Source organism: Scomber japonicus, chromosome 12, assembly GCF_027409825.1.
Source record: "Scomber japonicus isolate fScoJap1 chromosome 12, fScoJap1.pri, whole genome shotgun sequence".
Classification (NCBI taxonomy): Eukaryota; Metazoa; Chordata; class Actinopteri; order Scombriformes; family Scombridae; genus Scomber; species Scomber japonicus.
Genome location: NC_070589.1, coordinates 9494026 through 9515118, shown reverse-complemented (window position 1 = coordinate 9515118; position 21093 = coordinate 9494026). Strand labels below are relative to the sequence as shown.

The window sequence follows — 21093 nt, the reverse complement described above, 5'->3', positions numbered from 1 at the left end:
TTCACAGTCCAGTAGCATTCACAGGTAACAACTAGCTTTTAGCTTAAGACCTTTTTCCATCACAAGATCAAGGAACTGGAGGAATGTAAAAATTCAATAGAAATAAAAAAAATTTGAAACCACAAAAAGTTTCCTTAGCATGTTTCTGCATTAGCCATGTCAAGAGAAGTGCAATTGCTACCAGTGTTTAATATTTGAAATATCAGCCATTTTTGTTTTATGTATCCAAACTATACTTAAAACTGCATTCAATGATTTTTTTGGGGGAAGCAGAACAAGCTTTGAACACAAAACTGACATTAGCTTTACAAGGTAGCCATGATTAACGTGTTAGCAAACAGACGACTAGCAGATGTTGAGCTCCGTTTTAATATCTGGCTCTTCAGCAGCTAAAAGCTCTGCTATGTTTATTAGCTAGCTAACGTTGTCTGCTGTTTGTGGCTAGGCAGACAGAGTACAGTCCTTTGTCACACAAAAAAACATTGCTGTGGCTAGGAATAAGTATAATGAGAGCAGTATGATTGAACCTAATGGTAAATTTATGGGTAAGAAAACCAAAACAACTAGCTAAATGATGCTAAAAGTGTCACAGAGCTAACTACATGCTAATTCTTTCACATCACACGAAATTAGCCATTTGAAAAGCGGCATAATGCTTAGCTCTACTATAAATGCATAGACAATCCTTTTATAGGCTTTTTATAGGGTTTTTTCATGATAAATCTCTGTCAATCTCTTCATTTGAAAAATATACAAAGGTAGCGCTTATTTAGCTTTCATCTCCTTTTCCTGCTACTATAATTTGAAATAAAACTGGCTGTTAAATAGTGCTTGGGTAACTTGAAGCTTGTATTTTAGCAGTCAGCACTTCACCCCAACAAATCAACGATCCTTTTGAGAAGTACTGCCTGGGCTGCTGGGGCTTTTTTGGGGGGGATATGACTAAGGAACTAAAATTGGAACCAAATTATAAAGGGGTAATGTTTTGGAGTTCAGAAAAAAGTTCCAACAAATGCTCTTGTGATGGAAAAGGGACTTTAGCTAGAGGCAGAGTTAACAAACTAACAGTCACTAAAATCAGCAAGGTCCCAAATGTTCCAAAGCTTTCTAACAGAGGGTGAAATGAATAAGAGGCTTGACTTGTATTGCTTATTAGCTAAATCTTGATATAATGTGTGAAAAGTGACCATTGGAGTCTTATAGAGTTAGAAGGTTTTGGCCATAAATAGCTGTACAGCAGTGCAGTGGTGTCTCTTGAAATGGGAGTGCTTGTGACCCAACCGTTCATCACAGTTGTCTTTTGTCACTGTTAATAAGCTTATAGGAGGATATACATGATAAACTGTATATATATATGTATGTGCCCATGGAGCCTCAACTACTCTACCTTAGCTAGAACAGCCTGAATATCACTCCCAGGCTTCTGCATTTGAAAACATGCACTGTGAAGCAACATGGTTCTTCCTCTAAAGATATTGTGAAGGAGAAGCACTGACCAGCAGGTGGAGAGGGTAGGAGCTAGTCTGCAGTGGCTTTAGTCTAATTTTTAAACCTGTTGGTACTGACTTCTACAGAAAGACCACACATGTCTGTATTCTACACTCTCTACTCTAAGATGCCCTGAATGAAACAAGGGGCCATTTCTGATAGAGAAGTTAAAGCTGACAAATAATACAGTTGAGGTATGACAGTAACACTATGTGTGTTTTCAACCTCGGTGGGTTCCTTTTTTTTGGAATCACGTTTCCTCCACTTTGAAAACCACTTCTTTTTTTTTTCTTAACCCCAGCTGAAAGCGTCTTCTGGCTCGTAGTACCCCGTCCAACAAAATCTTTTGGTTTTTCATATCATGATGCGCCACCTAAACAACAAAAGTTCCTTTTGCTTTTTGTCATCACAATCTTTTTACTTTTTCATACTAGATTTAACATTAAGTTGGAGGGGAAATTGCTGCGTTTTAGTTGTTGGTTCTTTGACATATCAAGTTTTCCCCCTTTTTGCAGTCTCAATGAAGTAGAGCAATGTACTGCGAACACTTCCTGGTTCACATTCAAGAAACAAAACAACAAAACAGGACAAAAACTTAAGACTTAGTCAACAAATGGCTCAACATAAGAAGTAAAAATACAAGAAATCCAAAAACCTTAAATAGAAACAAATAAGTCAAACTACTTCCCAAGAAGAGGGTCCCTGTGACGGGGGGAGGGGATGGGGTTAAGGTCAGTGAGGTCAAAGGTCAGCCGAAGCGCTCCCTGACCAACATCATTAGTTTCTTCTTGCCCTTGTAGATCTGTTTCAGGTTGTCTATGAACTGGGCAAACTGAATATGGCCGTCCTGTGCCAACAAGAAAGTCTCCCGCGCTTTGCTCAGGAACTCTATGAACTCTCCGTAGTGCCGCGGACTGATGTGCGTCAGTCGAGAGTGCGTGGTGTTGATGTACGCCGAGATTGTGGCGTCCAGGAGCTGCCGCAATGGCGCCTTGTCTGTTGACATAAGCTTCCCAGAGTTCCTTCTCCCGGGAATGCCGGCGAGACCTGGTGCTGTCATGGTGCACCGCCGCAGGATGTCAGACAGCACCGTGGCGCAGTGCACGCTCTTCACCACCAGGGGAATAATGGCTGCGAGCTCATTTTTACCCAGAGAGTGGCTGAGCGCACAGGCCCAGAGCACGTCATTAATAGCTGGGTGTGTGTCCTGGTTATAAGCCAGGTTAAGGTGGGTCATGGCGAGGGAGGCCAACTTGAACGACCGCAGTGGGTATCCTCTATGTTCCATGTACCTGGCGATGGTGAACAGCTGGGAGTACGTCATCCCCGTACTCGCTGCGTCAATCACAATCTGGTAAGCTGTCTCGAAGGCGATGTGGTCCTTCTCGCAGAGCGTCAGAGCCGACAGGGCGCAGTTCTGGGGGTCCTTCATGGCGCACTGGAGAGCCAGGGTCCTCGCACAGCTGGCCAGCTCCTCTCGCTGCGGGTAGTCGAGGCTGAGGCGCAGGATGGTGTTGTGGGACATGACGGTGGCCGCCACGATGCTGGTGGCCTCGGTTGGCGTGAAGAGAGTGTACCAGCTCTGTAAGATGCTCACTAGCGCCCGCAGACCTGAGCAGGAAGAGAAAGAATAATAAAGATGTGATTACACTCTTATGAGCAATTTGTTCTTTTTCTTGTATTTATTTTTTAATTTAACCTTTATCTAACCAGGAATTCTCTAGAGATACATGATCTCTTTATACAATATACTCAGATTTTCTGCAGCCTGATGCAGAAAAAAAACCCTGAAGTTGCAGAGTGTCATTTTTGAACAGGATAAGAGCTTTGATCAGCATGTCGTGTTGGCAACGTGTTTCTGTTTTACTTCCACAAAAGAGCCTTTTGTCTCTCACCCTGAGACAGACGTGATTATTTATGCATCAGTTTCATCATGTCTGGACCAGCCTCTAAAGTAATAATTCAAGATAATGCATTCAATCCAGTAGCACAGATAAATGTGGCAGGGTTTACGTTGCTTTTTACTTACTTTTAAAGCCCTGTCACATATTGTGTACATTGCATCTAAGGCAGTTTGAGGAGCTGTTCTTGAACATTTTTATACAGGTACATTTAAACATACACTTTACTTTGGTCTCTACAGCCACAAATGTTTGTTGGCCAAAACTAGAGTACTACACATCAACTATTACTCAGTGTAAAACAAGTTTAGCATGCTTTAAAAGTATACTATTAGTTGTGAAAAGTCCAATTTAGCTGAAATATTGGCTCCAAAAACATTGGTTCCTACAGTTTCTTACTTCCAGTTTCTTGTTAGACTCCCTCTTTCTGGTAAATTGCCTCATCCTTTAAATTCCATTTCCCTAGTTTGTAACGCAACCTTGATGACATCATCTGGGTCGACATCATCAACCGCTTCCACAGGCTGAGTAGTCCTCCTCAAGACTAATAAACCGACTTTGACATGTAAAACTGTTGGAGGAGTGTCTCTTTAAATACTGAAGCCCCGTGCCCTCATTCAAACTGAATAAAAATGAACTACAGTGAAGCACAGAGAAGAGATCTTAACACTCTCTGGAGGACATAATTAGACCATTGTCTGAGTGCTGCGAGAGGACGGAAAAAAGGTGTTACGTACCGACTTCAGTGGCGCAGGTTACCAGCCAGCGAACCATCTCTCTCCTCCTCCAGTTCAGAGTAGACAGAGTCATCCTCATCACCTGCAAAACACACGATCCCACTCATGAAACTCTCTATTTTTTCCCCTGAAACTTTGCAAATGATGATTAGTTTAGAAAAATCTGCCAGTCTTCCACACATAAACTGGTAGAAGTTTCATCATATGAAGGGTTGTGCAATACCACATGGCGATGACAGACGTATCCAAAATGTGCTGATAATTACCCAGATGAGTAATTGTGACCCTTCCATTTTAAACTCTTTATTAGCAGTTATGCTGACAGGAATTCAGCCGATGCTAAGTTCCAGCAGAAAAAAGAGGCGTGTAAAACCACAAGGACACTGTTGCCTTGATGATCTGAGGAGTTTTTCCTCTGTTTACAGTGGAACCCAAAAGGCTTAATTATGTGGTTTCTCCTCATCAACAGCGGTGAGACGCTGTGTGATGTTTTCTCTGTTAATTTGTAGCGAGGCTGTGGAGGCCTGCAAAAATTACAAGTTTAGGGAAACTGTTGCATGTTTTGACTGGTGACCGGTGCCCTGATTTTTTTTTCCTGATGTGATGATTTATGATAATTACAGATTTGCCCTCATACCTCGCCAGCTCTCTTTCTCTCACATGCATGCTTTCAGTACCTGCAGTCCTAGCTCCAGTGCCACGTTGAGCAGAGTTATATCAGGCGGGTTGTCTGCGGGTGTGGCTATCTTGAAGGCATCCTGGGCCAGTTTGAAGATTAAGGAAGAGGAGTGGATGTTTTTCTGGATGGCTTCCAGCACCGTCCGCAACCTCAACATGTCACCTGCAGGCAAAGGGAGAGAGCGCAAATTACAGCTTTGTTACAGGAATACATCATTAACGAGCTCTCACTGTTAGAGGCACATCTGAAAAGACGGAGACAGCTGTGATTATGCCGAGGTGCTGATGTGTGGTACCTTTAGCAGCAGTGAGCATGGTGGAAGCTAGCTCACACTGCTGTGACTCCAGGTGTCCGAGTGTGAACCAGCGTGGATATCTGCTCGGAACTATTGAGATGCCGTGATGAGGGTGGCCCACATCCCCGGAGCCTCCCGATGACTCCAACACTGGCAACCTGATAGAAACAAGCAGCACGTGTTACACTCTTAGAATGAAATTTACATCAGAATATCCAAAAATATCTTGTTTATTGATACTACTTAAAAGGTAATTCATGTGGCAGTTTAACTTGCTGTAACAGGTCATGCTACTGCTAATTTAGACATGTTACTGCAAATGCCTGAAACAAGAGTCGCTAGTTTATTACATTATTAAATCATGAAAGTCATATGGTTCAAGTTTTGGTATAAAATTTTACACAAGAATTTTCTGAACTTACAATACTGTTCTAGCTATTCTATTTGCCTTTACCCACTTAGTCGTCATATCAACATTACCAATGATTATTTATCAAACATCTCATTGTGTAAATAGTTTGTGAAAGCATCACAATATTATCGTAATATCGATATCAAGGTATTTGATCAAAAATATCGTGATATTTGATTTGTCAATATTGCCCGACTTTACCTCTCAGTACAAGTTCATCTCTATAAAAATATTCAGAGCATTATAACCTTAATGAAAGTAGGATATATTTCACGACTATTGTATTAGACTGTATTAGTATTAGCTTGGACTGTGCCACTGTAGCAGATTCCACAGGAAGTTCATTGTTACAGTAAATGTTTATTATTCTTTACATATAAAACACAACAGTTTAATATAGAAGTGAATCAGGAGTCTGACCTCATGGCACGAAGAGCCACTTTATATGCCAGGTCTGCGTCGTGTGGCAGCAGGGCTGAGAAAAGGTACTTTGCGAAGGTGTGCATGGGAACACTCTCCCTGTGGATGACCTCACCTAGACCGCTGAATGGACCAGCTACATCAGGAGAAACACAAAATAATGTTCAGATTTTAGGTGTGAGTGTCACATCTAAAATGTAATTTATACGGAACAGAAAAACAACAGCAATCTAGTGTTCTGAGAGCATGTTGGAGTTGTACCTTCTAATAGCTGTATGGCCTGTTTCCGAAGGGTCTGAACCAGAAGTTCATCCAGTTCCAGTTCCTGGAGCTTTGCCACAATCTGCTCCTCATTACGACACACCTATACAACACATGACACATGTATTATTCACTGTGATCATACAGGAAATGTTCGGTTTAGTTTCAATAACAACTGAGAGAAAAATAACCCCCAAAAAATCCAAAACACAAAGAACAGTCCTTGTTCAGATTATTTTTATGGGCAATTCTAAATGTTTCCGATACACTACGGAAATTTGTATTAACAACGTCAATGAGAGACTTATAAAAGAAACCTTTTCTGATTGTAATGACATTAAGAAAGGTGGCCATGTCTGCACTCTAAAGGAGATTACCATTTAAACACAGAAATGTTCCTCAGATTTATTCTAATTCAAAATGGACTTCAGCGCTATGACTTTCTGCTAGTTGTTCAGGAAACAAAATGCTGTGACCTTTTCTCTCTTTGTGCACGGCAATTGCTTTACACAGACGTTTAATTACAGTGATTTTCTATCATGGCAACGTGTGGAAGCCAGCACATTCACACCATTTTAAAAATATGCAGCAAATAGACTCAGTTCATTTGCTCACTGCCAGAATTAACTAGCAAGACTAAAAACCTATCATTACGGTATTATCTATGAAGGGATGAAATTAAACACCTGAAAACCTCGATTGTGTTAAAATGCATATGTAATTGATATAAAAGCATGTGACAGTGGGTACTTCAGGACTTGCGTACCTTATCCTGAGCATACAGGCCCTCAGGCATTATCCTCTGCTGGCCCATACCCATCAGAGCCACCTCTAAGGCCAGAGTCAGGTAGGACTCCCCCCCATTATGACTGCCCCACACAGGTACATGATGGTAGACTGGAGGCCTGGAGTCATCTTCTGAGAGATGGGAAGGAAGCAAAGAAAGAAAGAAAACGTGTTAATGTTTGGTGCTGACTGGCAGATGAATTCTACTTCAATCTTTTAGTTCATTTATATCATCTGTACTGGTAGCATAAAGAGTAAGAAAACCTCAGAGAAACAAAAAGACTGCAAAACAAAGAATCAGACATCTGTTTAACTGTTTAAAACAAAGACAACTGTCATGTCATACCACAGCATAGAAAGATGTGTTCAAGACTACAAAAAAATCAAGAGAATGTCCAGCCACATCCATTAAAGGATACATTTTGAAAGTCTACTTTTATTCAATACTTGCATGCACATATGTAAGTTGAGAGAGATATTAGTGCCAGCAATCAGTCCTTTCTAACCCAGCTTTAGAATCTGGGGTTTTGTCCATATAATTGGTGCTGTAGCTGAATATGAGTGCAAGAAAAATAAAGAGTCTGCTTCTGGTAATCTCTTTTATTATTAGTGTAAGTTTAGGACGGAAAAAATTGAACAAAAGATCTCTTCCAAGTCTTAAGTTACATTAAATGTCTTACTTATATGAACAGATTCAAGTGTTTTACCACAAAGCTACGACTGAGTGCTAATCTTAACAGGAGAAAAAGTAACAAAATCTAGTAATATTTTGTTCCCTCGGTTGTCACATAGTAGTCATTGCGTGTCAAGCTAATCCTACTAAACTCAGCGTCTCTCAGAACTGAGTGAAATGCACAAATTTTACCCACACAGTTAAATAAAATGTAGCCTCATTGAGCCTCAGCTAGCCAAATGAAATAGCTATCTTCGTCCTGGTAGTCAAAGCTACAATACATATAACTACCAGGTTGTGTTCTTCACCCACTGCTTAGAGAGAGATAATATCGTGGATACACTAAAGTAGTAGTAGTTTTAGTAAAAAGACTAACTTTAGAATCCTTAAAAAGACACTTGATTTGGCTAACTCAGATGGCTAAAGCATATTAGCTTCACTGCATTTTTGTTGCCCTCGGTTTCTTAAAGTGCAGTTGAAGGGGTCAATTTGAGAAGTATATGGATTATATTAAAATAAGAAAAATGCACATCTATTCTTCTAGTCTGAAAAACTACAATTCCCAGGGGAAAAAAATAACTCGACATGACTTGTGCACATGTTGGATTAAAGCCGGGGTATAACTTAATATGAAACTGGTGTACATGGTGGACCACATTCTCTAATCTAAGATGGCCGCTGATTCCACTCTACAGCTTGACAGCTATAACCAAGAACAGATGCCACGAGAGTCTCAGCTGTTGATTGGTGCCCATTTGTTCTCTCTTGATCCCCCTCCACCCCACCATCCTTCTTAAATCCCTTCTGAGCAATAGATCCCCTCAATCCTGTTTATTCCAGGGATCCAGTATGTGTGCAAGTGTGTGTGTGTGTGTGTGTGCAGAAATCTAGGGAAAAGTGTAAACCATGTTTTACAGACTAAACCTCAGTGCAGTGTTTGTTTTTTTTGGTCCGCGGGTGCTTTCTGTTGGCTGGTTTGAAAAGACCAGAGAGAAGAAGTGCATTCTGATTGGTTGACACATTATGTGAGTTTGTCACCCTTTGAACAGATGTTCCCAGCTGTCTTCCAGAGGGGAAGGAAGCATGGTAACCAAGCTATACACACAGACACACAAAAAATTCATACCACTCTCCTCAAATTCCCAAAACATCATAAGACAATCATTCACTCTATCTCCAATTCTCTCTCTCACACACACACACACACAGACACACACACACACACACACACACACACACACACACACACACACACACACACACACACACACACACACACACACACACACACAGTGAGTGTGCCAGTGGTCAGTATTGTTTGAATTGACAATAGTTCCCTGTAGCCTGTTAACAATGGGAAAACCTAACCCCTATTCTGCTCTGTTGCAATAGCCGCTGGTGCAAAAAAAAAAAAAAAAGTCTAGGGAGGGTGAAAAATGCAAATGGTGATGGATTCTATACATACCACACACACACACACACACACACACACACACACACTCACACACGCACAACCGCAGTGTGGTCTAAATGAGCAGGGTGTTGCAGCCTGATCCATTCATGCCCTGATAGTTTATGGCTGCAGCACAATAGTGCCTGGTCCTCAATATAAGAACATGGAGCCTGTTGTCTGATGAGTCACTGCTGATGAGCCTGATCACCTCTGCTCAGGATTACAGTGCATCAGCTGTTCGAGTGCGCGAGGAATTATACCTTGTGTTTGGCAAATAAGCTCTCTGACTAACGTATTGTTGTGCGAGAAGCCCAGGAGCAGATTGAGGGATGAGTGTGTGTATTTGTAGGTTTAGTGGAGAGTAGGTTAGCTTAGAACCATGTCGACGGCGGTGCAGCAGACTAAACAGTGCACAACGCAGAGGGTGAACGAGTTTGGTGGTAACACCTTTACACATTAATTACTAAGTATCAGTTCAATATTAATTATAAAATGTCAGGAAATAGAGAAAATGTGACGAAAACTCGAGCAAAAAAAAGACCCTCACATTTGAGAAGCCAGAACCAGAAAATATGTGGGTTTTTTGACTCATACATGACTTCAAATAGTTAACTGATTATCAGAATTGTTGCTGAATACTTTTCTGTTGATCAGCTACTCTATTGTTTAGCTAATTGTTTCATTATGTAAGTCCTTGTGGTGAGACGGTGGGATCTTGGCTAAGTTTAGTCATCAAAGCCACTCATGACCTCCTACCCACATCACCAGAATCTGAAGCAGTGGTTGCTCCCTTTGTCAAGCACCTGCATCACTCAGGCACATTTTAACAGGATGCACTACAAGCCTAGCCCAAGGGCGTTACGCTTGGCGGCATAACTGAGTTCTCAGACAGCTGGTATCAATTTTGGAACAGGGGCGAACCTCCACAAACGCTTTCCCACAAACATCGGCAGGATACATCCACTTCACACCATTTGTACCAGCAGGCCAGCCTCCAGAGCACCATATAACATCAAAGGAGTTGGGGATTGGAACACAGACTTGGACTTGGGTAAAAAAAAGCTTGTGTTTCCTCCAGACATAGCAGCTAGAACACTACGGCCAGACATGTTCCTGTGGTCCACCGTAGCCAAGCTGGCATACGCTGTGGAACTGACAGTACCATGGGAAGATGGTGTTGAAGAAGCTTTTGAGAGGAAGTACTCTGAACTGGCAATTGAAGCTGCCCAGAATGGTTGGAAGACCAAGATTTTCTGTAAAGAAGTGGGATGCAGGGGATTGGTTTCACCGATCAGCCCTCTGGAGCTGTTGTGGACTTTGAAATGAAACCTCAAAGATGGAGGGTGCCCACTTGATGATGTACCTACCCTCCCTTTCACCACTACCAACATCAAGAGTACCCATTTACCACAAGTCCCATTAGCTCTACTGATGACCTTAAAAGTAATCAAACTCTAAAATACTATTTTCTTTTTATAAAGATTAAGTCTTTACGTAAAAGACAATTACAATCATGGGAACTGCGGTTAAGTTTGTAAACGAAAATAATGAATCATGTCCGCCTTTTTGCCAGTTACTAATATGAACCTTCATAACAGCCTATAAGAGGCTTAAAATAACTCTTACTGTGCTCAACGTGTTTTTCATGGTAACTCCCATAGAAAGAGCTATGTTTTTGTTTTCATACCTCCGGTGTCCATGGTGTTGTCGTCGTCCACACGGCAGGTTTCTGTGAGTGTGGTAAACAGACAACCAATCGGGTCTAAGGGATGACCAACCCAGCCTTCCAGGTTGGTGGTAGAGGTGACGCCCCTCTGGAGAAGCTCTGTGAGGAAAAAGAAGAGGAAAATGGGTGACGACCACCAATATTAGAATGAATGCATAGAAAGCACTAAATATGTATGTGTGTGTGTATGTGTGTGTGTTACCTTTCTTTTGGTGTTTGTAGATGTCCATCTGTCTCTGCTGTTGGAGTCTGAGTGTGTTGATGATGGCAACAGCCAATCGCAGGGCTTCCCTGGAGTATCCGTGAGAACGCAGAGCGTCGACACGAGCGCATGCCGTCGGGACGTGGTCTGTGTGTTTGACAGAGCGATGAGGTGGGGTTAGGACGGCTTCACACACATGCACACACACACACACACTGAACTAAAAGAACATGCACCAACAAAAACTACTACTTCACACAGACATACATTTTTCTTCCAACACACACACACAGACTCACAGAGACACAGACACACAGACACACACACACACACACTGCAGGCTCAGCAGAACACTAGTGTGTGTCTGATAGCTGGCTTAAGTTGCAGAATCTGACAGATCTTAGCTGGAAGCTGCTTACTGCAGATACTGGCCTCAATATCAGCAGAATTACTGTGTGTGTGTGTGTGTGTGTGTGTGTGTGTGTGTGTGTGTGTGTGTGTGTGTGTGTGTGTGTGTGTGTGTGTTAGGTTGGCTTGCAGTGGAATTAGAGATTGTGTGTATATGAAAGTGCCACAGAAACAGTGTCTCTCCTCCTGTAAATGAGGTTTCTTTACACTCTTGTAATGCACAGAGAGTGAGTATTGCTCAGTGTGTGTTTGCAGCTTAATAAACTCATAACGAATGTGTGCGCTCACACTTCTCAATGTGAAGAATCCATTTTCCTGGAGATTAGTCATTAATTACTCTTTCAATTTCAATGAAATTAATGTTTTCTCACACTAAACCAGTGAAAATAGGACAGTTGACTTTTCCCACTATGACATCAGAGAGCTGATGTGTGTTTACCTAGCCAGAGCGGCAGACCCTGTGGGTTAAACAGCAAGCTCTCTCCCTCTCTCTGGTAGGATGGAGACATGTAGAAGTCGCTGCTAATGATCCTCTGAAGGTGGCTGTCCTGCCAGTGGAGGTCACAGGCCTCCACCGCCCGGCTGAATACTGTCCTCCGCGGCCTGGATAGAGAATCTGAGACAGACGACGCACACGCATTGATCAGTGACATTCAAGTTCAGATTGATTCCAGTCGTGTTTTATATACTGATTACAGTGTGTGTGTGTGTGTGTGTGTGTGTGTGTGTGTGTGTGTGTGTGTGTGTGTGTGTGTGTGTTTTAGCACTGACCCTGTGCGAGGTTGCTCTGTGGCAGAGCGTTGGTGATGTTGGGAAGCTCGCTGCCGTAGTTGCCGTCCTCCAGCGGGCACACGTCCATGTCGCCCCATTTCTTGAGCTGCTTCAGCCAGCCGGTCTTTTCCTCGCTCTTGCAGTGGGGGTTGAGCACCACGCATACCCACAATGCACCTGTAAGGGGGGGAAGGATAGCGGTCAGAGGTCGGGATGCAAAGGAAATAGCAGAGGTTTTGGAGTGCTGTTTAAGAGTGTGGTGCTAACTGAGTGGACTGACCCAGGCCTGTCTAAGTGCTGAAGAAGAAAGAAAAAGGTGCTTCAGAAACATGGAGCCTTTATATATCATTCTTTATGGGAGTGAAGGATAAAAGCATTCAATAATTCTCTGGCATCTTACTTCTATCCTGTCTAAAACAAAGGTCTTTGTTACCTCTCTTTATGCATAATGCTATGCTACGTTTCCCTCAGGGAGATACTGCTTTAGAGAGCATCCTTAAAATTAATGAAAGCTATAATAATACAGTATTTTTATATTGAAATAATACTCAAATTTAAAATCATACATTAACTTAACAGTAAATCATAAACTACATGAAAGAAAATAAAATAAAATACTGATACTTGACCGCTTCATTCCACAAAAATACAGTACTGGCCTTTAAAAGCCTTTATAGTCTGAATCATACACTTAACATTGATATTAATGTAGTAGAAAAACAAGAAAAGATGACATGAATTGAGTGATGATTTATGTCTGAAAGGTGTGAACAAACATAAAATAATAAAAAACCTATAAAAATAAATCATCACAAGCATGTTATTATATTCAGGTAGGTAGTTCTCTGAAGGCTTCAGTAAATCACTATAACATCATTTTAAATCACTTCACTTCCATTATAAAGACCTCAAAAAGGTCGGCTGACAACTACTCTAAGTTTCATAAATTATATATTAAGAAAAGCTAGAGATGTTACTTTTTATAAATCAAAATTATATTGGTAATAACAACTGGCAGCCTGTTGGTTTCTCTGCTAAATTCACGAACCTGCAGCTGGTTTGTCTGCACCCGTGAGAAATAAATGATCAGGCGTCAAACTCAGACTGTCTGGCTGTTATTTCTGTCTGTGTCATGATCTCCCTCGCTCACCCAGGAAGTGTTCTTATTGACCTCCTAAATGCTGAGATTGATTGCAGAGAAGCTAAGCAGCCATATTGATCGGCAGCCTTTAACATTCACTGTGTGCAGGGAGCAGAGAGGAGAGAGGAGAGGAGAAGCTCGAGCAGCAGGAGAGGCTGCTGACTGGATGAACGTTTACCCGACGGGGTGACTGCCGGTTTGTCAGAGTAAACTGATGAACTGGACACAAAGATACACAAATAAGTCCTTTTTTGATAGTGTTTTTTCTTACCCAGCTCATCCCAAAGCTGCCGACACTTGTCCGTCATGCCCGTGCCCTGCTGTCTCCATAGCGACAGCCGAGGGTCGGCCATAAACTGCTCCGTTATGAGCGTCAGCATCCGAGCACCGTTGGAGTCTCGCATTCGTAGCATCTCCCGCACCTGGAATGACCCACAGAGTTCAAGTTTAGTCACATTATGGTTTCTGAATGTTTTTCAGGAGAGAGGAAAACTCAAGATAGAATTGGCTAAATCTTCTCTAGAGGTTAGAAATGAACACAAAGATGCAGGTATATCAAAAAGAGGACAATTTAGGCTGCTAAATCCAGTGTTTATGCTAGGCTAAGCTAATCATTTGCTAGTTGTATGCTAACGTATATTTACTAGGCAGATATGAGTTTGTTTATATGTATGTATGTATGTATGTATGTTTATTGACCTTTTCATCACACTTTTGTCAAGAAAGTGAACATATCTATTTCCAAAAATGTCAGACTATTACTTGAATACAACTACATGGCCATAGTATGTGTTTATAATGTAGATATGACACTTGACAACATCGAATTTGAAATCAGAATGAATGGAAAAGGTGTAGCATGAGCTCAGGCAATAAGCTAATCATCAAGAGCAGACAAGATTCAAGAGTTTAAGATGTTAAGCAAAACATTTGAATGCCACTAAGAGATAAATTAAAGAAATAGTTTAGCAATAAAGTGAAAGTCACAGCCTTGTCAGAACAAAGATAGGTGTGAGCTAAGTGGACTTGTTTCACACAGTCAGAAAAAAGTAAGAAAGTGCATTTCTAAAGCATCTATGTTGATTTTGACAATGTGCAAAAGCTGTATTTAACCATATTCAAGACATTTTATTGCCTTGAGTTTGAACAATACAGTTAAGGGAAATTAAGATGTTCTCAAATCCTGCGGACGCCCTTTGTGTTGATGCCATTTTCTCTGTGGGGAACTCTACTGTTTCACTGCAAAATGTTCGACGCTAAAGTGTAGAGTTTAAATTTCATTTCCTGTCACTTTGTCCTTTGACAGCAGAGAATAAGCAGGAGGTTCAGTGTGTAGTAAGGATGAAGTTATGATAAATTCTAACTCATATATCAGGATAAAACTGTTTTTAAGAGACTTATCACTTTTGGCATTTGCCAAGCAGCAGAAGTCTATTAAAAGACAATATTGAGTTGCATTATGGGAAATATAGGATCCAGTGTTTTTGACAACTGATCCATTCTAGGGACAAAAAGTCAGGATATTTTTGCTTCTGCTGTATCGATTTTCACTCTACTTTTTAAAAACTGTCTGTTATGAGTCCCAAAACTTTATAGCAATGCAACATTTAAAAATGGAGTAGGCCTATCACCTTCAAACAGGTCTATTTAATTTCCAGTAAATCTGCTTTAGAGAGGAATCTCCTCAAAACAATATAAAGTTAAAGAATTTCAAATAAAGCTGTACAGATTTTTCTTTAAACTTCTGATGCTTCATGCCTATTATAGAATAATTAAAATGATCAGTGAACGCCAGCTGTGTGTTGGTGATGTGTACCTTAGCGAACATGGAGTTGAGTTGCTTCCCAGAGCCATAGTATCCTCCCTGGGAGAGAAACTGTTTGACTTGCTCCCTGACTTGATCCTCGTCCAGATGCCAGCAGTTGTCATCGTCAATGCTGGCACCTGCGGTTGGGTCGGGAGCACCTGGGAATACACACACACACACACAATTAAATGACAGGCACACACAATTGCGAGGGAAGCACACAAAAACTGAACAGAAGACTACAATTTCAGTGTAACATTAACATCCTTCTCTCCACATCAAAGCTGCAGTAAACAGTAAAATCTGTATTTTCACTTCATTCCCTCCTGTTCTCACTTCACTGCAACAAACAGAGGGTGGTCATGGGAAATAGAGTTTACTTTATGAAAGCCTCACCTGTGAAAACATCATGTTTATTTGCTCAGTCCTAACATTTTACGGAAGATTTCCTTAATTCTGGGAACAAATACTGAACAAATGCTGAATTTATTTGATTTCTCACCAATCAGCACGCTTATTCTTACACCTATTTGCTTTGCGTTTAACTTACAGCTCACTTACGTGACGATTCACAAAAGCTGCTCAAATTAGGCTAATGGTGCACTGAGGGGAACAAGAGGCCATATTTTTCGTCTGTTCAGTGCCGACTGTGTGTGTGTGTGTCTGAGTAATACTACGGGGAAATGTAGATATGCTCATGAGGGGGGAAGCCACTTTGATCTAGCAGGAAGCGAGCCGAGGAAAGCCCAGAGATGTGTTTCCAACTGGCTGCGGCTACGCAAAACAGCAAACAAGCCACATTCCTCCATCAAAGCCTCGCTCCTGGATCGACTGAACTTCAACCCCCATGATCCCCCTTGTCAAACACAGACGGGAAACACTGCATGGGGCTTCCTGGACAGGAGAGCTGAAGAATGTCAACATTAAGCGAGGAGGATGAAATAGAGAAAGAAGATAAAGAGTTTTGTTTTGTGAAAGGATGTGTCTAGTTTGTCCTTTTCCCCCCGCCTGATGCAGGTCCACAGTGGTTCCCCCTCTTCTCTTTCTTTTTCATCTCAGTACTTTTCTGCGGCCCTTTCATCTCTCCTCTCCTTTCCCGTCTCCTCTCTCTGTCTTGTTTCCCTGAGTGAGTTTCTCCAGTCTCTTCCTCTTAGTGTCCCTTTCCTTTCCACACATCTTGCTCTCTCTCTCTCCATCTTTTCCCTGCATCTATTTCATCATTCAGCTCCCCTTTTTTCCTCTGCTTTCTTTACCAAACCCATGATGCCACTGCGAGGAGGTAGCGACTGGAGAGTGGGAACTAAGAAATCAAAGGAGCCATTTGAAGCCTGGCTTGCAGCCTTGCTGGAGTAATCAGGGCTCTGACGTATGACAGCCTCTGGGCTGGTGTGCTGGATGTTTTAAGTCTGGAAGCTTTTAAGTCTGGCCTGTTGCTGTGAAGATATCACCGCGAAGGGATGGACAGCATCTCCACAGAGCTGACTTTCTCACAATTAAGATGCGCGCTACTGACTGTGGCAAATTTCTGACATTAAAAAAGCAGATTTTAAATGCATAGGTTGAACATGATCACAAGTCACGTGTATTTTCACTTAAGTAGAAAACGTGGTTTGAAAAGGTCGCGCTCTCACCGTGGACCTGGTTGATCTCAGAGTTGGAGGAGAGGATCTCGTCGGCCAGTTTCTGAGCGGTGGGCAGCACCTCTGTGTGGTGGGCTGTTATCAGATACTGCACCAGCTTCTGCAGCTGGTCTCTGTTCATCTGGAACAACGTCTCTGAGATAGGCAACCGCAGCTTCACCTGCAACACACACACACACACATATAAATGTTGGTGTGTGGACTACATGTGTTTCACTCATGTCAACTGTTGTTCTGTGACTTTTTAGTTTGTGTTTTTGTTTTGCATGTTCAGTGAATACAAACAAATGCAAACCCTTTTATAATTTACCTTCTGCTTCAAGAATTATCATATACATTTAACTTGATCAACTTTGGCCTATTAACCATCAGCTACAACCTTTATTTACAGGCTTGTGGTGCAGTCACTACATGTCTTAGCTCAGAATAATGTGTATTGTTATTTCTAACAGAGGGTTCAGTCATGTTGATCTGCTGTAGCATTGTCAGGAAATGTACTGGTAGATTTTTATCACTTCTATTTTCTTATTTACATTTGTGATGTATTTGTTTTACAGTTTGTTAGTATGTTAGCCAACGACTTTTTTTTTTTGCATGAGTTTGGTTCCTATTATGATATGTAAATACTAAATCTTGATAAATCTGCACAAAAAAAATCGGCACAATAAAAAGTTGCAAAATAAAACGTTTCATGTGTATATTTCTTAGTTTTTATAAAATGATTGTATGGTGATTGGTATACTCCTCTGTTCATTTATTATATATTTCTTATTGACATTTATTTTTCTTTGTATTTTGTTGAATCATGCATTTACTAGCTTAGTTGTTTTTTCTCTTAATTTGAAGGGAGGGATTGTGTAAGTCTGTGGCTTCTTAACTTCTTTGGTCACATCTGTTTCATTTCTATGATCTGGTTTTTATATTGTTGTACATGTGTGCAAATAAAAATATCATGTTTGCTCCGTAACCATGGATACAGACAAATAACTGGATTACTTTTGATACCCAAGAAAAAGACCGGAGGTAAGGAGTTCGCTTTTTAAAAAATACATGGCTTATAGAAGTGACTGACTGAATTAAGACCCTAAGAAGAAGGGGTGAAATCCTTCTATAGACATAAATACATGTTGTGTATGTATGTGGTGGTTCGTACCTGTTCTGGCTTGCGAATCCGGTAAAGAGAGAGTGCCACCACGTGAGCGCAGTAGAAAATGTCTCGGTTTCCGCAGCCGCAGGTGACGGAGGTGATCTTGCAGCGGTCGAAGCTGATGGCCACCTTGTGGGTGACCTCTGGCTCCGATGAGGTGGCGGGTTCAGTTACTGTGCCGCTGAGGTGAAAGCCTGCAAAGACAGGAAGGAGGAAGGAGAAGGAAAGAGTGAGCTTTAATTGGCTTCATCACTCACTGTAATGAAAAAAAAACACAAAAAGGACAGGACAAAAGTAATACGATTACACTCCAGTGGGCTAACCTCCTTCTAATTTTCTGACTGTTTGCTTTGTTTCAGCTTTTACCTGCATCTCATGTGCGGGCGACCAAGGAGAAAAAGAAGCACAAAAGAAGCAGAGAGCGAGCATCTGTGGTAACGTGAGCCTCTACAAACATACAGAGTGAAGCTTCAGTACAAAACACACACACACACACATCTTATTGAGATGTCTCCAACAAGGCACTGCGCCATCTGATACTCTCTCCTTATGTCTCTATCCACTTGTGTGTGTGTGTGTGTGTGTGTGTGTGTGTGTATGTGTGTGTGTGTATGTATGTATGTGTGTGTGTGTGTGTGTGTATGTGTATGTGTGTGTGTGTGTTTGTGTGTGTGTGTGGGTGCAGTGCAAAAGGGGGTTGCTAGACTTTGACCACTTCCTGTTGCTGTGTGTTGACTACATGGGTTTCATTCATGTGGTTGAGTGGTTGTCTGTAGAGAGAAACTTAACTCTGCTTTGCATAGTTAATTTTTACTTCCCTCACACGCTGAGCCGACCATCGGTTGGGCTTTTGGTCAGGCACCATTGGCTCTTGTTGGCACTTGCAAGCAGAATTTGGCATGTTGAACACAGACCCTCTCACACACACACACATCAAAAAAAACAATCTGACCTCACTTCCTCTTCCTTGAAGCTTACAGGCTGCTTTTTAGAGCAATCCGCTGCTAAAACTTGAGCCTGATTCGTGACAGATCGATATCTTGTAGAAAGATGCTTTTAATTTATCTCCGAATGAAAAATGACCCTACATAACACTTGACGCTAGAAAATCTAAAGATGCATTGTGTCCCTTTTAAAAGGTTGTCTACAATTTCTGACTCCTTTCAGAGACCAGTAAGTACACAGAAGCTTATGATTATGCTTTGGGTCTGAATGCAAGGTTGATTAAAGGGGGCTGTGAAAGCAAGAAAAAAAAGTACTTGAAATCTACTGAAATTCACTTGAATGAATAAATATACAGCAGAAACACAAAGTGACATTTTGTAATGCTCCTGATCTCCATGTAACCTTGTAAACCTTTTTATTCCAATATCTTCAGCTGCAGGGAGTCTCTATAGAGGCCTTATTGTCCAGGTGCTAACAAAAAACTGTGATGTTGTGAGGAGCTGAGAACTAAAGAGAAAGAAAAAGGTACAGGTAGAACAAAAAAAAAAGAAAAAAAAGAAAAGAAAATGGCAGAAGAAAAGAATGGCGAGTGAGGAAACTGAGGATAAAAGGGGGACGAGATAGGAGGAAGAAATGTGAGAGGAGAACAGAGAATAGAGGAGGGAAGAGTGTATCTGGTCTGTCCTGTCGTCTCACTGTGACAGGTCAATTATTTATGAGGTGAGGTGTGTGTGTGCGTGAGTGTGTGTGTACACATTGGATTACTGTATCGCACCGAACCATAGCAACCCCACTGCTGCATTCACAGCTAGAAAGACAGGAGAGAGAGAGAGAGAGAGAGAGAGAGAGAGAGAGAGAGAGAGAGAGAGAGAGAGAGAGAGAGAGAGAGAGAGAGAGAGAGAGAGAGAGAGAGAGAGAGAGAGAGACACATAAAGGGAGGATGAGCAAGCTAACTGGAAAGCAATGATATGGCTATTTTGGGCCTGGTTTGGGGGGGTGGGGTTGGAGGGTGGAAGGGGGTGAGGGAGGGAAAGTACACGTCTAAAGCTTTCACAAACCAACAAACACTAATGCAAACACACACACACACACACACAGACACACACAGACATGAACAATTAATTTCTGGGGTATGGGCCAGCATGGTAGAGCTGCCTAATAAGCGCGTGTTAAGCCATCTCCCTGGCAAAATCCCACAATAGGCTTTTCCAAACCAAATGTTGTGAGCACACACACACACACACACACACACACACACACGCACACACACACGCTGAGATCCAATCAACTGCAAGCTGCTTTCACTATGACAAAGAAAGATAAAGAGCTACAGGAGAGTAAGAGAGAAGAGCAAGTGAAGGCTTGAAAGGAACACGTGCACACCATTCGCACAATCTGAACCAAGACCAAACTTGTCGGTTCGGCGTACTGACTGCCTGCTGTTCAGATGGACATCTCAACCTACCACACACACTGCCACCATATAGACCTACAGATGTAACAACTACTGAGAACCATAAAAAAAAGGCCTGCCTACGTTAGTGTGGGGGTGCTGCTGCAGGTACAGGTAAGATGAGGAAATATGATGGAGGAATTCCAGGCTGTAATACACTGATGAAAAAGTGAAGCAGGGATCGAACTTTTCCTCTATAGCAATACCTATTCAGATTCTTCTTCTACACCAGTGCGCTCTCTCATCCGAATTTAAAATGAGTAAAATTAACTGTGTGGAACTCATTGGAACCATTTGTATGCATGGTACATGAAGCCACAGATTGCTGTAGTGATAAAACATCCATCCAACAGCCATGACTTAATGAATGTGACTGATAATGATGTTGACAAAGAAAGTAACTTTATTTATGCTTAAGATCTACTTGGTAAGGTCAGTATTGGTAACAATATCAATGACAGTGTATGGGACTGGTAGTGTGACTGCTTGCCAGGCACTAACACCGTGTGGTTTATTATGTCATGAGGCAAGATTTTCTAACTCTACAACGTTATTCCTTGCCCCAATCTTTTATCCTCTGTCTCAAAGATGGACAGAAACGCACTAGGCCAGGAATGCAAACTTTTGATAAGCCAACGAAGCTTACCAGATGCTGATGATAGCAAAGGTTCAGCCAGGTTGAAATGTTTTGACTGACAACTGAACAACGGTGCTACATTGCTGCGTTTTCATGAGACAAATAAAGCTA

At 41.7% G+C, this 21093-nt stretch overlaps 1 protein-coding gene across 3 annotated transcripts in view; it reads right to left on the bottom strand.

Moving 5' to 3' along the window:
• Positions 1 to 1947: 1947 nt before the first annotated feature.
• Positions 1948 to 21093, bottom strand: part of zswim5 (zinc finger, SWIM-type containing 5) — a 64029-nt gene continuing 44883 nt past the window's right edge. Inside the window, exons 2-17 of one of the 3 annotated variants that reach the window (XM_053329772.1) lie at positions 17954 to 18141; positions 16792 to 16960; positions 15170 to 15318; positions 13625 to 13775; positions 12213 to 12389; positions 11881 to 12057; positions 11034 to 11180; positions 10793 to 10930; positions 9871 to 9876; positions 6960 to 7108; positions 6194 to 6296; positions 5933 to 6068; positions 5101 to 5258; positions 4804 to 4967; positions 4127 to 4208; positions 1948 to 3099 (exon numbers count right to left, since the gene is read on the bottom strand). In XM_053329772.1, coding sequence (XP_053185747.1) covers positions 2237 to 3099; positions 4127 to 4208; positions 4804 to 4967; positions 5101 to 5258; positions 5933 to 6068; positions 6194 to 6296; positions 6960 to 7108; positions 9871 to 9876; positions 10793 to 10930; positions 11034 to 11180; positions 11881 to 12057; positions 12213 to 12389; positions 13625 to 13775; positions 15170 to 15318; positions 16792 to 16960; positions 17954 to 18141 — 2957 coding nt within the window. In that variant the 3' untranslated portion in view covers positions 1948 to 2236. Of the gene's footprint in view, positions 3100 to 4126; positions 4209 to 4803; positions 4968 to 5100; positions 5259 to 5932; positions 6069 to 6193; positions 6297 to 6959; positions 7112 to 9870; positions 9877 to 10792; positions 10931 to 11033; positions 11181 to 11880; positions 12058 to 12212; positions 12390 to 13624; positions 13776 to 15169; positions 15319 to 16791; positions 16961 to 17953; positions 18142 to 21093 lie in introns of all 3 variants that reach the window. The other 2 variants (XM_053329770.1, XM_053329771.1) reach the window with 2 other exon arrangements.